This window comes from Vicugna pacos, chromosome 29 (assembly GCF_048564905.1).
Source record: "Vicugna pacos chromosome 29, VicPac4, whole genome shotgun sequence".
In the NCBI taxonomy this organism is placed as follows: Eukaryota; Metazoa; Chordata; class Mammalia; order Artiodactyla; family Camelidae; genus Vicugna; species Vicugna pacos.
In genome coordinates, this window is record NC_133015.1 from 14,246,156 (window position 1) to 14,264,023 (window position 17,868).

Genomic DNA, 17,868 nt, shown 5'->3' on the forward strand with positions numbered 1-17,868 from the left:
CTGCCTCAGCAATGATATTCAAGGAGATTTCAAGCCCTAACTGGGAAGATGATTTTCAGTAACAGTGAAGAATCATGAACATGTAAACAAGGGATACCAGTTAAAAACCTCATGACATTTCATTCAGCGTCAACATTAGCTGGTAATTTTCACCATTCTCATGGTATCTGTTCCTGATTAGTACAATACTGAAACAGAGGACCAGAGCGAGGGAACGCGCATCCCCCACGGCCTGCTCAGTGACCCTAAGAGAACACTGCTTCTCTCTCAATTATAGAATCTATTGAAATCCAAGGAAAACAAGAATTCAACAGGCATTTTCGTTGCCTCCAAACCAGAGCTGATACAGCACAACCAGGACTTGACTAATTGTGACGTTTGCTAGTTTTATTTCTCTGGCTCCATTCCTCACCTTTGAAGCCCTTAACCCATACATCTTCTCCTTTGACCCCTTTCGCCAGGGCTTGGGCTCATGGCAACCCTCTGTTCTATATCCCACTTCCAAAAGGTGCCTGTCCCTTGTCCCATCTCTTCAGCTCACTGCTCTGAACACTGATAATCTGAAAGAAAAAAATCCACAATAATGTGATAGCACATGTTTACAGGGTTTCCTATCCCCAAGCTTCTCATTTACAGTCGTATGGAGCCTTGTTGGAAACTATGTCTTAACCCCAAAAAGCCTTAGTAAGTCATTTATTCACCAAATGTTTACTGAGTACTTGCTATTCTGTGTATTATGCTTTGTACTAACATTCCATACATAAGTGAGATATGGGCTCTGATTCAAGAAGCCCACAGCTAGCGGAGAAAACAAATACATGTGAAAATAATTGCAATATAATTAAATAAGTGGTATTAGAAGTATGTACAAGAAGCTATCACAGGAGGTAGCTGGGGCATAGAGAGGTTAAGTAAGCTTTTGCTGGCCACACAGCTATAAGGAGTAGAACTGGGATCTGAACCCAGGTATTCTGGCTCCAGAACCTGTGGTACTAACCACTGTGTAGTCATGGGAATAGTTTCTAATGAGGCTATTTATTTTGAAATAAAAATCACAAAGTAATTTAGAAAATGTGCCCGATCAACTTCATAAAAGAAAACTCTAAAATAATACATTGAACCTGTAGGGGAAAAAAACATGATACATATTAAGAGACTGATTAATCTTCACAACTGTATCCCCAATACCTAGCACAGTACATATCACAGGTATTCTATAGACATTTGTTTCTAAAAATGAAATATTTATAAAACTGAATGCACATGTACCTTAACCTAGCAATTCCACACCTAGGTATTCACCCAAGAGACAGAAAAACGTTATATCCATAAAAAACACTGGTACAAAAAAGTCTGTAGCAACTTTATTTGTAAATCAAAGGGTTGGAAAAAAAATAAACATCCATCAATAGGAGAATGGATTTTTAAAAAAAAACCCTGTAGTGTATTTATACAATGGAATACTGGTCATAAATAAGAGGAACAAGCTACTGATACAGGCAACAAGACTGATGAATCTCAGAAACAGTATGCTGAGTAAAAGAAGCCAGTCACAAAGAGTATATAGTGTATTTCCATTTACATGAAGTTCTACAAAAGTAAAACTAATCTTATGTTAAAAAAAAAAAAAAGGAACAGTGGTTACCTCTGGGTGGGGGACAGGGATTGACTGGGAAGGGACGTGAGGGAAACATCTAGAGTTATGGGAATGCTCTGTATCTGAGAGGAGTTTAGGTTACACAGGTGTATTCAACTTGTCAAAATTCAGCAAATGTTCACTTAAGACTTCTGCATTTTGAGGTGAACATTTTACCTAAAAAAACTAAACAAATACAGAACTCTACATATAAATTGTACATGCTGAAGAGGTTAAGGAGAAGCATACTAATATCTACAATTTACTTTAAAATAATGCCCCCAAAAATTAAGATAGAGATGGCTAGATATGTGATAGGACAATTATAGTAAAATCTTAATGGCAGAATCAGTGTGGTGGGTATATGGGTATTGACTGTAAAATTCTTTCTACTTATCTGTATGTTTAAAATTATCCATAATAAAATGTTTTCCTTAAATTAGACAACAGAATAGAATGAAACAAAATAAACTAAAATATTGGCGGTGAAAAGAATCTTCAAGATCAGCTATTCTAAAGTTACATCTTATGCAGGAATCTCCTCTACAATCTCCCAAAACAAGTGGATTGTGCCAGCCTCCGTTTATGTATGTACAGTGGCTGGAAGCTCACTATACCTCAAAGTAGATTACTGTATCTTTGAACGTGGCTAAAAATAGTGTGTTAACTTAACATTTAGACTATACTTAAGCAGAGAAGGCAGAAAGGACAGCATAATTTTGTATATGAAGTATAATCCAAGGAACTAGAAACCTGGGATTTGGTGTGATATTTCTCCTCTTCCCAAATCCTTACCCCATTGGCTGACTATTGTTTTCCCATGGTTAACTTAATTAACCTATGTGGCCTACATCAGTGAATGGTCATTCATTCATTCAATAAATGATTATTGAGACTATACTATATTTCTTAAAACTTTAATACCTGAAGGCATGAAGGCAAAGAAGCAAACCAGATGATGCTGAGATCTCTGTCCATTCTAAAGCCTAGGATTTTGGGTGAATAATTAAAGAATGAGCCAATTGGTCTGTTCTATATATCCAACTAATTAGAAGAGAAAGGAAAACTCACTTTTTTTCCTTAGTGGAAGGGGTTTTATTTGAAGTATATATAATTGTCTTGTTTCTTTTCCTTTTGAAAATAAAGACTAGATTGCACATTTAAATTTTCTTATAAAAGTTTCATTTTTGATAAAGATAATTTTCCAAGCTATAAAAAGAGATGCCTCTTTTTTAAAAATCATCTTTTGAGCTGCCACTCCCAACCAGAAAAGGCAAGCTTCTTCCTTATTAGACCATAGCTCCTCCTCGTGGTTGACAGATGTAAGAGCCTTAAATTCAAACCACAGAAATAGTTAAAAAATTTTTTTCATGTGATCATATTAGGATTAACTCTAAGATGAAAAATACCAGCATGATTTTGTCTTTACTACATTTCCCTTGATTCTTACTCATTCATCTGGTCAACTAATCCAACTCAATGATCATACTTGGGAGAGAATCCAGAGCACAATTTTCAGTCTCAGGATCTGTCCTGAATCTGTGGTAGTTTAAAGTAGCAAATGTTTTACCTCCTCAAATCTAGTTCTAAACAATAAATTTGCTTTGATCTATGGTAAATCCAAACTATTGCATGGCAAATTACAGACTTTGCATCATTGCATAACAGCTCCTATCCTACTCAACATAATTCTTATCAATGGCTTAAATGAATATACAGAAGGATTTCTTATCAAATTTGTGAATAACATGAAGATGGAAGAAGAGTTAAAATACCAGGTGATCACATTACAATCCAAAAAAATTTTGACAAGCTGAAAAATTACGTGAAGCTAACAAGATAGATTTTTAAGTGAAAAATCTACCTCAAAAAATTTAATATGAAATATAATTGGGACAAAACATAAGGTCTTTCATTAAAATTTTTCAGAAAATGAACTGAAACAAGATTGGCAAATCATAGACAAGCAATGGCACATTTAAAAACTAACAGTGTGAGTTCGTTATTCAAAAGCTAATATGAATTTGGACTACATTGAAATAAATGGAAGCAACCTAAATGTCCATCAGCAGTGAAAGGATAAATATTGGTATGGTTATTACAATAGAATACAATGTGTCAGTGAAAATGAATGAATTAAATCTTCATATATCAACATAGTTGAATCTCGCAAACACAACAGTAAGTTGCAGAAGAATATACACATAAGAGCATTTTTATAAAAGTGCAAAGTTTTTAAATGCAGAATTATATTATATATTCCTTAGAAACATATAAATATATAATTTTTAAAAAGAAAGAAACATATGGTTACTTTGAGGAAGTGAGTACATTGTGGGGAGCTACACAGAGAGTTTCCACTACTACTTGGTAATATGCTATATCTTTAATCTGTTGGTGAGTCTATGGATACCCATTGCATTATTCTTTAAATCTTTTGTATGTCTTAAGTATTATGTGATTTTTCTTATATTTAGATTGCACTTTGAGAAGCAGTGAAAAGACAGACATAGGCATCCCGTTACGGAGCTTACATTCTGGTGGAGGAGAAGGACGGAAAGCACATAAATAATTATGGAGCATGGTAAGTGCTATTAAGGGTTTGTTTCGCAGTTCCACAACTTACTAGTTCTGTGACCTTGAGCAAGTTAGTAGCCTCTCTAAGTCTCATTTATAAAACAGAGATAAAAGTGTACCTTACTCATGGGTTTGTTTTGAGGATTAAATGAGTTAACTGTCTAACACATAGTAACATTGAATTGGGGTTAGCTAGTAATATTAATATGAATAATCCAGTAATTACACAGCATTCCTAGTATGTGTATATATATACACACACACACATACACACACATAAACATGTTTTACATTAAATACTCGGCTACAACTAACCTTCCTTTCAGCTCATTCTCTTCTCAGCAGAATTCTTTTTTAATATCAATCCTGTAAGTAAGGACTTCCCTCCTCAATCATCTTTTGTCTGTGTTGTGGGAATTCAGCTCCTTTCATCTTTTTCTATAAATCTTTTCTTCCACTCCAAGAGCTGTGTGTGACCATTTTTGCAAAGTACTTTCCATTTCTCTTTTCTTTTACTTTTTTCCAACAACAACAACAACAACAAAATTCAATGTCCGGGTCCCTTGCACACCCAGGCCCAGTTGTTTGTGGAAACTTGAAGACCAAAAGGATTTCAGAACTGTAGGTCAGTATGCCCTCATCTAGTCTGGAACAATAATGCAAATGTGATACTCTATAAGAATGAGCTCACAGAAGAGTGGGGCAAGGTATTCATTTATAGAAAGGAAATTGCACTCAGGATACCTGCTTTCTAGATCAGTGAATAGATGGCTATCAAGCTAAAGTAAACCTCTTAAAAGTTAATTTTTATGTGTAAGTCAAGCTGTGCAGAATGACCCTGAGATGGAATTAGGTTTATGGGATAGGAACCAAGAAGTGCATTTACAGCTGCTCAGACACATAAGAAAAACTACTTCTAGGATCATAACAGGTGAAAAGAATTTCAGTCATCCCTGCCAGGGAGGCAGTAGGATGCAGGAGGGAAATACCTGGGTTTCAAGCATGGATATTTACTAGGTGTGAGGCCTTGGGCAAGTTAGGTAATCTGTCTAAGTTTGTTCATTACCAGTAAAATGGAAAGCGTAATAATAATATCAACCTTATACACTACTTTGAAAATTAAAGGAGATAATGATTATATAAAGCATCCTGGATCTAAATATTTATGAGAGCCAAACACAGTTTTCATCTTTGAAAAGAAGTATGACTAATTTGGCCAAAATCAGCACAAATTGCTAGAAGGGTAAAAATGCAGAGCTTTACTGAAAAATGATTTTTTTTAAAAAAGGGGGAGGGTTTATGAGATGGAGATGAGATTAATGAAAAGAAGTCTTTATTAATAGGAAATTACATAGTTTCTGCTAGAGGGAAAATAAAAAGAAATTAAAGGATATTTAATCAAGGTAGAGACTCAAATGTAAATATTTTAAATATAAATATTAGTTCAACAAATGTTTCCTTTCCTCTTCTCTAGCATGTATTTGGAACAGCAAGAATTTGGAATTTTAAAATCCAAAGAAGTTAAATCCTTAAAAAGTTACAAAGTATATTATTCCAGTCCAAACTCTGCCGTTCACTACTTGCATAACCTTAGAAAAGCCAATCCTTTCTAAGATTTGTAGATACAATATAATGATATCCATTTTATTCTATCCCATAATGTTGTTCGGAGGAGTGAAATAAAATTACAGACTACTTGTTAGAAGTGCTTTGTAAACTATAATGTGCTATATCAACAGACACTGGATATCTGATTTATATAAAAACAAATTTATATTTAGTAGGAAACCTTTGCTATGATGATTGATAAGTTTTAATTACTAAGAGTAAGTGACTCTGTAAGCTCACACAAATAAATGACTCCAAGTCCTTAAAACTGATGAGCAAACAACTCTTTATACTACACTAATCAGGACTAGGTCTGAACCAGCAGGTTTCACAAATCTTAAGAATGGCAGCTTTTCAGTGCAAGAAATCTCAAAGGAAAAAAGATCAACAGATTTCACTATATAAGCACAAAATTTCCACACATATAAAATATAAAATTAAAAGGAAGAAATATTTACAACAAATAAGACAAACAGCTAATATCCTTCAACAAAGGCCTGATGAAAATTGATGAGCAAAACAATAAGACTGCAAAGAAAAACAAGACAAAGGCCTTTTTCAAATAAATAAACTCATTTTAAAATCAACCTGTTTAATCATCACAGAAATGAAAATTAAAGCCAGAATATGGAAAATCCTGTTTGAACATTACTTAGCAAAGACTCAAAATTATAAAAATGGTGTGTTGGTACAGGTGAAATGGGAACTTCCACAGGTACATTGCAAAAATTACTAGACTCTTTTTGGAAAAATAGTCCAATATCAAGGAGCTTAAAAATAGCCAAATCCTTTGTCCAAAATTTCTACTTCCTAACCCAGAGCCAGGTCCTAAGGACCGCCAGAAGTTCATGGAAATTAAGTATGTAATAACAAACAACAACAACAAGAATAGTTTTAGCTAGCAATTAATTAGTGCTTACTTGTATTTTCCTGTTTAATCGATACAGAAGCTCTATTATTTCCTTATCCCAAATAAGATACTGAGGCAGAGAAAAATTAAGTAATTTGCAAAAGGTCATGCATTTAGTAAGTAGAGGAGCTAGGATTTAGTTCATACTTGGGCAATAAATTTTATTCTTTTCATACAAAAGATAAACCACAACAGAAGAATTTGTGACAATAAATGCCAAAGAAATAACATATGTTCCATTTATTTTGTTGGTAAAAGTTATTGTGGTTTTCAATAGGAAAATTTCTGTTTCTTGGATGAAAACAGATTGAATTTCATTGGTAATGAAAGCAGTTTAATTCTTCTGAAAGGTGACAACTGAGAATTGTTGGGGAAATAACAGGGAGGGATGGAAAAATTAATGCATGTATTGATCTTAGAATGGGAGTTTGGACTTTATTCTCAGGACTCTAGCGACCCACTGGATAATATAATTAAGGGATAATGTAACCGTCATGGTCGCCATATACTCTATTCTCCTAACCACTATTCCCATTCCCCCCACCAGTCCTTCCTACACATTAAATTGAATGTTTAGGTAGTCAACCTGAAGCCCCCATCCAAACCTCAGAAGCTCTTGTCCCAGTCTCCATATAGTATCCCCCCTACTGTCTTCTTCTTTATACACTCGTAAGCTACAGAAAGGGGACCAATCATGTGTTAGTATAACTGTAAACCAAGGGATATATGAATTGCTGGTTTCATAGTTAAATCATACATTAAAATCCAAGTTTACTTGCAGGTTACTTTTTTATTCACTAAAATCTTTTCATTAACCTTCATCTTCTTTGAAGATGGAAGACTCCACCACAAAGCAAACAGTATGCTGTTTAAAATCCTTAAAATGATACCAAACTTGGTCAATTCTTTCAAAAATTGCCATGCAAGTCAGGAAAATATCAGGCAGCCAAGCTGAAACAAAACCTTAACTTTCTTCAGCTAATTGCTCCCATCTCACAGATTATCAAGTGTCTTCCATGATGTCTGCACTCATGTTTTATGACATTGTTAATAACAATATTCTTGTACAAAAAGCCTTATAAAAGCATCAAGTGATTTTATTTATAAATAAAGTGTTCACTGGATTTATTAAAAAATATTAAAATGGATCACAGAATTTGACATTTTTAACAGATATCTACTATGATAAAATTGGAAGTTTCAGTTTAAATTCCAGATTAACTATGAAATAAGCAAATTTAATTTTACTTGCTTAATCTTTCCTTTCTTGGTATATTTTTATACATATTAACAACTTGAAAATGACCTCCCTTTTTCCAATAAATACATTAATAAGCAGTGCTGACATTTTTCTGGACTTTGCTTAAACTGCCAGAGATTTTTGGCATTTTGCAAAATGTCTAATTGCAGTGTATGTGGAGGCCAAGGAGTGAACTTCTTTGCTTTTAGAGAAGTATCTGTGACTGCTAAAATATACTACAGCCTAGATAGAAGGCTGAGGAATATTTCCAAGATCTCACAATATAGCTAACAGGTTTTTTTCAACCTTATAAGCTTTCCAAATGTCCTTCTTACTTTTCTAATTAAATGAGGTACCACAGGTAAAATGCTTACACACAATAGTCTCTCAGATATTAGTTCTCTTTTCTCTACATATGTCTGGGGAAGGGTGGAGTGGAAGTTAAAAAGAGCACTGGATCATCTTGGGTCTTAATTTTTGGTAACTACGTTCACATCCAGACTTGACTGATGTTTGTGTCGTACTGTTTTTCTTTCCTGCCTGTTTTCTAAGAACTAAATTTTATGACTTTATGAAAATAAACAACACAAATCATATACACACACGTAAATAAAAACTAAATATAGTTTTTAATCATGGAATAAATATTCCATCAAAGAGACTTTTATGTTCCACAGAGGCAGTTCTCAAATGACGTTCATGGTATCATGTTAAAAACCAGAACACGGTCCATTTTTACAGTAGATTTACTCAATCACAGTTACTAATCAGATTAGCACCGCTTTTATGTCCAACAAATTTTAAAAGTTGGGGGATCACTTAGAGGAGCTACATATTATGAGCCTGTAGCCTGCATTGTGTTTTACTTGTTAAACTTTTTTTTCAAGTGGTCTAAAAAACAGCTTCAGGAAATTATTGCTGTTAAACTAAACTTATATAGGATACAAATGCATCACACAAATTGATTCATTTTTAACATTATAACGTGAGCATTTTTATTTTAAAAGAAGCTAATCTTTTACTTATATCAACATATTAAACAGCTAAGTTCCATTTCTACATATACAGTGTTTGAGACTAGCACAGAAATGTTACCTAGAGAGTTTATCAATTAGCTATAACAGAAAAAGATCTATATATGGGCAATGAAAAGCCTGCAGAATCAACCAACCTGAGCTATTACATTTCTTAAAGGAAATAACATATATCAATACAAAAGATTTTATCTAGATAGAAGAAGGTAAGTTTTCCATGTCTTTCAATTTCTCATAACTTAAATATAAGAATTATTTAAGCCATTTTTTCTGACTTAAATTAGGTTAAACTGATGTCTTCTATCCAAAAAAATGCGAAAGTTACATTATCTAATTATGTCATTGGATGAAGAATGCCCAATAATGAAAAATAATAATAGACGGACCAAAAGAAGTCAATGTTTGATTCTGCTAATAACAAAAGACAGGCAAACAGACCTTTTACAAAGCTTCTGATACATCACAAAACTGATTAGTTCAAACTTCATCCCTTGCTTTTTTTCTATAGTCCACACTCAGTTTTGACTCAAGACTCAGTCAAATCTTGGAAAATTAGAGTAAAAATTCAACATCTGAGAATTTACAATACAAATGGCTTAGCCCAACACACAGCCAATAGAGTCTTACCTTAGAAAACAAGACCCAAAATAAGCTGTAATAGAAATTCATTTTTACCAACACACTTATCTACTATTCTGAGGTCTCTGACTCTATTTTTCCTGATGAATCATTTATTCTATTACATTCCCTAATTTAAAAATCAGTTACAAAATAATATATATATATATATTATACATATAAAAAACAAACTAGACTTTGCTGAAAGAAGTACAATTCATTTTAGTCTCTTTGCAGAAAATTCGATTTTCTCGTACAGTCATTGCATGGGAGAGGGAAAGAGGAAGGAAATGGATAGTTAATAGAGCGTGTCCATAGATCCCACAAATGAATGATCAATTTTCAAAGGATCCTTAAGTTTCCAGGTGTCTAGTAGAGTTCCCCATGGCTTATCTATTAAAATTCTAGAGGACAACAATGACATTCACAGACATGGCTGTGCAATCGTTTGGGACACTTAGTGCCTGAATCTTTGACAAAAGAAGCTCTTTAGGGTGGTCTCATGAAAGAACTATAGAAACTTGGTATTTTCAGAAGCTGAAGAGAGAACTAGTAAGTCAAGCTTCAAGAAAATGTCCTTTTTACTAGAACTGAAGATAATTTTCCAAAAGTGAGATATCTTATCAGGATTCTGTGAGAGAGTTGTATGAATAAAATGTTCTATTCCAGGAAAACTTTGAGGGAAAGCATAAAAGGAGGAAATCAATCTCCCAGGCAATGAGACTCCGAGAAGAATGCAGGCTAGCAAATTTTCAAGGTAGCTGAGCAGACCACTCAATGAGTTAAGGATAGGAAAGTCAACCAAGTCCAGCTGGGAACTCCAACAGGAAAAATCTTGAGGATACGATCAGTAACAGAGCAGGGCAGGGTGTACGGGGAAGAGCTCCAAATTAACAATTTATTTTTCACCAAAAAACTCAAACAGGAAAGAGAACTTCTAGCAAAACGTCAAACATCAGGACTCCATGTTTCAGAGAGTCTACACAAAGAAGAAACCAGAGAATCATGATGAGTGTGGAACTTAATTCAACTCAAAATTAAATACTCTTGCCACTGATGCATAATGAACAATTTTAACGTGACTTTGAGGGTTGAAAAAGCATCAAAATCTTGCAGGACCTCTGTGATTATCATTAACATCTCTATTAATACTAGCTCTTATTTGTTGCTCTAATGAGTCCTTGTATCTAAGAGTTACATCTTTCAAGAAGTGCTTCTTTCATTTAAATTGAGCCCACTGAAATCTAAGACTATATACCAAAATTCAAGAAGACTATAAAATACCTTTCTTTGTGTAATCATAGATACTCACTAGACACTATTTTTTGCCCTTCCTAATGTTCTAAGGTATAAATGCCTGCCCATGGCTCTTACATAGAGTAAGAGTGGGGGGGGGGGGAGAGAGAATGAGGAATGAGGATATACAATTTTATTTAGACTTGGTGCTCAATTTCTTTTAGGTTCTTGGTATGTAGCTGGCAGGAAGATATGATCACCTTAACAGAACGTTTTCAAATCTACTTAGTCCTCACTTTGGTCTTTTACAGAGGCCTATTTTGGGGTCTATCTGAATTCCTGATGCAGTAAAAGGCATTTGTTCAAGGAGGTTTTTGTAGGCTGAATTGTGTCCTTCCAAAATTCATATGTTAAACCCTAACCCCCAATACCTCAGACCATATTTGAAGAATAGGGCCTTTAAAGAGGTTGTTAAGGTAAAATGAGGTCATAGGAGTGAGCACTAATCCAATATGAATGCTGTCCTTATTAGAAGGAAAGATTAGGAGACAGACACCAAGCATAGAGACTGAAGGAGAACCATGTGAGGACACAGCCAGAAGGCAGCCATCTGCAAGGCAAGTATGTAAGTTTCACAAGAAACCAAATATACAGATGCCTTGATTGCGATTTCTAGCCCCTAGAGCTGCAAGAAAATAAATTTCTGTTGTTTAAACCACTCAGTCTGTGATATTTTGTTATGGTAGCCCTAACAAAGCTATACAATGCTAATGAAAAAAAAATGAGAATAAGATGAGGCTAAGAAACAGCTAAATAAAAAGGGTCAGCCCTGAATAAAGAACAGAGCTACAAAATCTAATGAAAAAGAGAGAGAGAGGAAAGCAAACATAGGTCTTAACTTCTCTAAATTCCAGATCGAAAGCAATAATCTTGTACTTATAACTGTGTTAAAAAAAAAACAGATAAGTGTTGTGTACTTACTACGTGCCAGACACCATGTTAACATTTAAAATAGGTAAAAATAGAGGATAATGTTAACCAATTATTTGACTATTCCTTTTCTAAAAGACATAATGGCTGAAAATGCTCTACTTTTCCCTAAATGAAAATGGTCTTTTGTATTTCCTTAGTCACTACCTCAGAATCAAAGTTCATTTTTTCCAGTATTTTCTGAACATTATATTTAAGCCAATCTACCTCTAAAAATATTATGATCTAATGTTTTCATTAAAAAAATTCTCAAAAGACTACAAATAATTTTGATAATATATATTATTGCAGTAATTCACAATTTCACAGCAAGAAAGTCTTGCTGTAGAAACTAGATTTCAAGTTCTTGGAGAATGGAGACTTTATTTCCATTTTAGGCAAAGTAATGAGATGGGCAAATTTTATCTTCAGCTTTCCTAGTGCCCTTCAGCATCATCCCAGCTCCTTTAAATAAACCCCCGTCCACTTGGCCAAGGACTCAACCTTTCTTTCCCATTGCCATCCAAAACTTCTCTCAGGGGACAATCTCATAAACCTACCTCACGGAGACAGGAAAATATTTTAAAATACTAAACAAAAATATCTCCACCCAAGCACAAGAATGTTTTTCCAGCAGCAATCTTCTCCTAAAAGAAATCCTAGTCTCCTGTATACTTTTTTTAGCAACCATGAGAATTTGAGTTCCTGAGTACCTAAATTATGCCATTCTTATCAGCGATAATTGGAAAAAAAAAAACTAGTCTTGATTGGAAATAGAAAAGACAGAGTAGATTGCAGAACAGAAATTTCTGCACTGGCCCATCCCCAGAGACAAAGGAAGCTGTGGAAAAGTAACCTTGGAATTACACTCTACTTCTGTAAGGAGGGAGGAAGTTGAGCTACACATTAGAGTTGATGACATGTTTTATGCAAATTGCAATGATTAAAGCCAAGATATAGACTCTTGGGTTGAGGACATAATTTAGGAAATATCTACTTACTTAGGTCAAACATATTAAAAAAAAAAAAAAGGCTACCCAAAGTGTGATAAATGTGAGGTCCCTACATTATGCTGTATTTCTGGGACCACAGTCTGGAAAGCTGGAGTCAAAAGTTCAGGATCATAAAATTCAAAAGGCATCCAGACAGGGCATCAGACACAAAAGAAATATATGTTTTATCTCCTATTAGGCAAACTGAACACTTCTTTAAATTTCACTGAAACTAGCAGATAGAGATCCTGAAAATTTTCTAAGAAGCAAGCAGTGATTGATGGAAATTAATTGCAAAAGTATCCATTATTATTAATATCAAATGGTTGAAATGTTACTGACTGTTCTCTTTATTTCACGTACTAAAAACTTCAACATTTCTAATCCAATTTATTTGATAATGCTTTACATTCCTTAAGTATAAATTTTCCTACCACAGAGTTTTTTCAGGAACTTGGCTCTCTCAGTGTATATATGAGTGTTGGGGCTGGGGGCTTGTGAGGGGTCTGTTCTGTTTGCATTTTAAGAGTAGGTAAAATCTTAAATCTGGGGTAGGGAGCAGGCATAGAAGAAAACAAGTCATGTTTCCTGCTAAAGCTAAACTTACTACTCAGGAAAACTAACTTTCACTAGGTACTGAAAGTGTTCATTTAACTGTCCTGGGCAGTCATTAAGTTAAAGTAATTATCTAGCCTATATCCCTGCTGCCAGAATTGTAATCTAGTCCTCTTTTCTTAATATAAATTATTATATCATTTATTGTTAAATTAATTATTATAAAAATAGAATACATAAATTTAATTTCTAAGTTTTGACGCTCCCTAGTGGTCTAGTGGTTAGGATTCGGTGCTTTCTCTAAGTTTTGAGGCAAATATAAATGGTGTAATAGTTTGGGGAAAATTAGCAAATTCAAATATAAGGAAAAGAATCCTTAATCTCCTACTTGTATTACTCATGGACACAAATATTCTTGTTCTTCCAAACTACATGAAATAATTTTGACAAGATCTTTTATGACAATTATGATAAATGGACAAGCTATAATTAAACCATCAAAACTGTCCTGATGAAATTTAGAGACGAAAATAAGACTGCTTTTAATCAAAATACTGTTGCTTGGAAAAAAAGACATTTAAAATATTATGCAATACAATGAACTAAACTGATTTTAAATCGGGTTGATATATGTTTTCATTTATAATGAAGCAATGGGTTAAGTCTATTAAATTAATGCATTTATAATCCCCCTTTGATTTGTACATACTAATGACATTCTTCCAAGTATATGGTTTCTCTCAGAATTTGTACTTCCTTAAGGGCCTTGGCGGAAGAGACATGACAAGAAAAAGGTTTTTATATGAGCCAGCCTTCCTTTCTTTGAAGGCTGGAAGGTCACTTAAAAGACCCTAGAGTTTCTTCTCCACTTTCCTTCAAATCTCATCATAGAGCCTGACACCTGCTCTGTCTGCAAAAAAAGTATGGCCCTAGAGGAATGATTAGCTAACAATTGGAGAATGTCAACATTTTCTTTAACGAAAGGAGAAAAAAAGCCCTGGCAAGGACAACAGTACTTTACATTTGCAAAGAGCTTTACAGGATACAAAGCACCTTCACATCCGTTATTTTATTTGATTCTTAAAACAACCCTACAAGCTAGGTAGAGCAGCTGTTATTTTCATTTTACCTAACTGAGGCTCAGAGATGTTAAGTGACTTTCCCAAAGTCTTCAAATTGTTAAGTGACAGAGTCATAATTTGAACCCTTCTTTAAATTCCAGGAACAACACTCTTTTCATCACCCCTCAGAAAAGACTGAATACAAGAACACCAGTAGACAGCTTCCTGGAAATATAGTCCAGTCTCTCAAGGGAAAGAGTGGCAACTCTTCAGATGTTAATAACAAACTGAAGACTTCTAAGAAGTCTGATTCTTTTTCTCAATTTTCCAAAGATATCATTAAATATTTTCTTTCAAGGAAGCAACAGAGAAACAGGAGTGTTATCTCAACTTCCAGTCTCAAGGTGGAAAACTCCTAGACATCCACAGGCATCTTATCAATAAGTCAGACACAGAGGGGAAGCTGGAAATGTAATAGACAAACCAGGAAATCTGTTTCCATGCAGTGCTAAACAAACAGCTCCAGGGGTGAGAGAACAGATCCAGGCTGCCGCTGGTTGGACAGCCAGCTCTTTTTCTTCACAGCTTCCTGGTGTATGTCTTTGCCTGTAAGCAGTGTTATGAAATAGTGTGATTTTAATCAGCTTTGACTGTACCTTGCTCTGAAGGTTTACTCAGTCAGTCCTTGGAGGCGCATTACCATTCGGCCCCATTCCAGGGAAGAAGTCTGTTCTTCATCAGCTTTAGAAAGACAGGAGTGTTTTTGTCTCACCATTCCAGAGCTAAAGAAGGACCTAAGACACAGATGGCCAGCCATGGACTTGGCCTTGCCAAACTGCAACCACACACGTCAATAGGCCAGTGTGTAACCCAATTCTCTAGTAATGACTTAGCAGAGGTATGTCAAAATGGCACAATCTCTAGGACCACTCAATCCCCAGTTACATTTCCCTATAGGAATTTAATGCAAACGAAAGTCGCAGACTGTCAAATGTATTCTGCATGACCCAGCACAAATGTTATCTAATGCTACCAATACATATGGCCATTTGCCCCCCAGATTTCATAGATTTCTCCAGAATCTCTAAGGTTCTTTAGATAGGTTCATTCAATCATTCATTTAACAAATAGTTCCAGACACTAGTTTATGGTGGTAAATGGTCATAGTTTAAGTGTTGGTTTATTACAGTTAATAAAAGTCATAATCTCTCCACTCGTGAAGATTAGAGTCTAGGCAAGAGAAAGTCAATAAACAGACACATTGTTAAATTAAAAGAATGTAATTATAAGGTAAGAAAGATGCTACAAAAGAAAAATAAATAAATAATGCTCTAAAACAGGAAATAATAATACTTAGATGGAGAATGATTTTTAGATAGGATAACCAGGGAAGGACTTTCTGAGGATTTAAGCTGAAAAAGAGATAATCATATAAAAATTATATGAAGAAGCATCCCAAGTAGATGACCTGAGCAAAAGTGCTAAAACATAAAAGAGAATGGTATCTAAAGACCTGAGAGGAGACCATAGGAACACAGGAACAAAGAGAAGAACACTGACATTATAAAGGTAAGTACTGCAGAGTAGAGCATGTAAGTCTTTGTAGTCCATGACACAAAGGTTTTCATTTATAAATAAATATATTGGGAAAGTAGTCAAATGTTTTAAGCTGAAGACTAACATAACCTATTTACATTTTTAAGAGATCATCTGCTCTCCTCATTGGTATATGGAAATGGACTGGAAGGAGAAGAGACAAGAAAAAAAATACCAATATGATGCCACTGTTGTAGTTTATGCAAGAAGTGATGGTGGTGGATGGACTAAGATAATGGCAGCTGAGATGGAGAAATGTAAACACATTCAAGATGTATTTTGGAAATAAGTTCATTTGTGTCTTTTTTAGATTACACATAGATAAGTGATATCATATGATATTTGTCTTTCTCTGTCTGACCTACTCATATAACTCAGTCACTGTATAACTCAATGTACGCGAGAAACGAACACAACGTTGTAAATCAACTATACTTCAATTTTTTAAAAAGTAAAGACATATTTTGGAGACAAACTTTGCAAATCTTACTGATGGATTGAAGGAAGGTGGTGAAGGTTGAGGGAGAGGGATAAAATACAAATGGCCCTAGGTTTCTGCCTTAAATGATGATGCCATTTACTTTGAAGGAGAAGACTGAAGGAAGAATAGGTATCAGAAAGGATGGCAAGATGGAGATAGGGATTAAAAATTCCATGTGAGGCATATATATACCCAATAGAATTGAAAATCAATGTTCAAACAAAATTTTGTCCACAATCATAGGAGCATTATTCATAATAACAAAAAGAGCAGAAACAGCCAAAGTTCCCATCAACTAATAAGTGGATAAACAAATGTGGTATATCCATATAATGGAATGTAATTCAACCAGAAGAATGAAGTACTAAAACATGCTACAACTGGATGAACCTTGAAAACGTTATGCTAAGTGAAAGAAACCAAATGGTCACATAAATGATTTCATTTATATGAAATGTTCAGAATAAGCAAATCCATAGAGATAGAAAGTAAATAGTGTTGGAAGAAGGGGCAAATTAGCGACTGCTAATGGGTATGGCGTTTCTTTTGGTGCTGATGTAAATGTTCTAGAGTTAGATAGTAATTGTACAATCTTGTGAAAATACTAAAAACTACTTATGTATACACTTTAAAATGATTAATTTTATATGTGAATAATATCTTAATATAAAAAATAAATTTAAAAAATTGCAAATGTACATCTTTTAATGCTAATCTATAATGATCTGTAATGAGATTTTACAGATATTTATCTTTGAAAATGTCTTTCACAGAGATAGGTACTACCAAATACTGATAGTAATCCATAACCATATGATTTTAATTGAGTATATTCATCACTTGGAAGGCACTTTTGGAATTCCATTAGTTATTTTCTTGGTATTTTCCTTACAGCACATTATTACATTGCAGATTAATTACTTCTAATTGAGGATTAGGTGGAAGCTCCCAAGTTGCACAGTTAAATGGATTTTAAAACATGGAATTTCTTTTGCATTTGCATTATAATCTAAAAAATGCTTCTGAAACAGATACCTGCTATAAATTTGTATAGGAATGAAAGTCTCATTTCTTATTTTAACTTTGGACAGTATAGGAAGTGTAAAGAAGCTTGACATTACTAGAGATTCAAAAAACAAAAACCAAAATGACTCTGCCTCATTATAAGTTACTTACGTAAGCACTGTTTTTCTTATAATTTTGGGTTGAATTCATTAATAAACTTCATTAAGCTGCAGCAAAAGCTAATTTCCAAAGCCACTCGGTGTTTGATAGTAACAATTCAAAGTTCTTCACTTTCAAAAACATTTCAGTCTTAGCCCAGAACTCAAAAAATCACAGTAAAATATTAGCAC

At 34.1% G+C, this 17,868-nt stretch overlaps 1 protein-coding gene across 1 annotated transcript in view; it reads right to left on the reverse strand.

Moving 5' to 3' along the window:
• Positions 1 to 413: 413 nt before the first annotated feature.
• XKR9 (XK related 9) overlaps positions 414 to 17,868 on the reverse strand; it is a 62,569-nt gene continuing 45,114 nt past the window's right edge. The window contains exon 4 of the mRNA XM_072951817.1: positions 414 to 560. Coding sequence (XP_072807918.1) covers positions 538 to 560 — 23 coding nt within the window. The 3' untranslated portion in view covers positions 414 to 537. The remainder of the gene's footprint in view (positions 561 to 17,868) is intronic.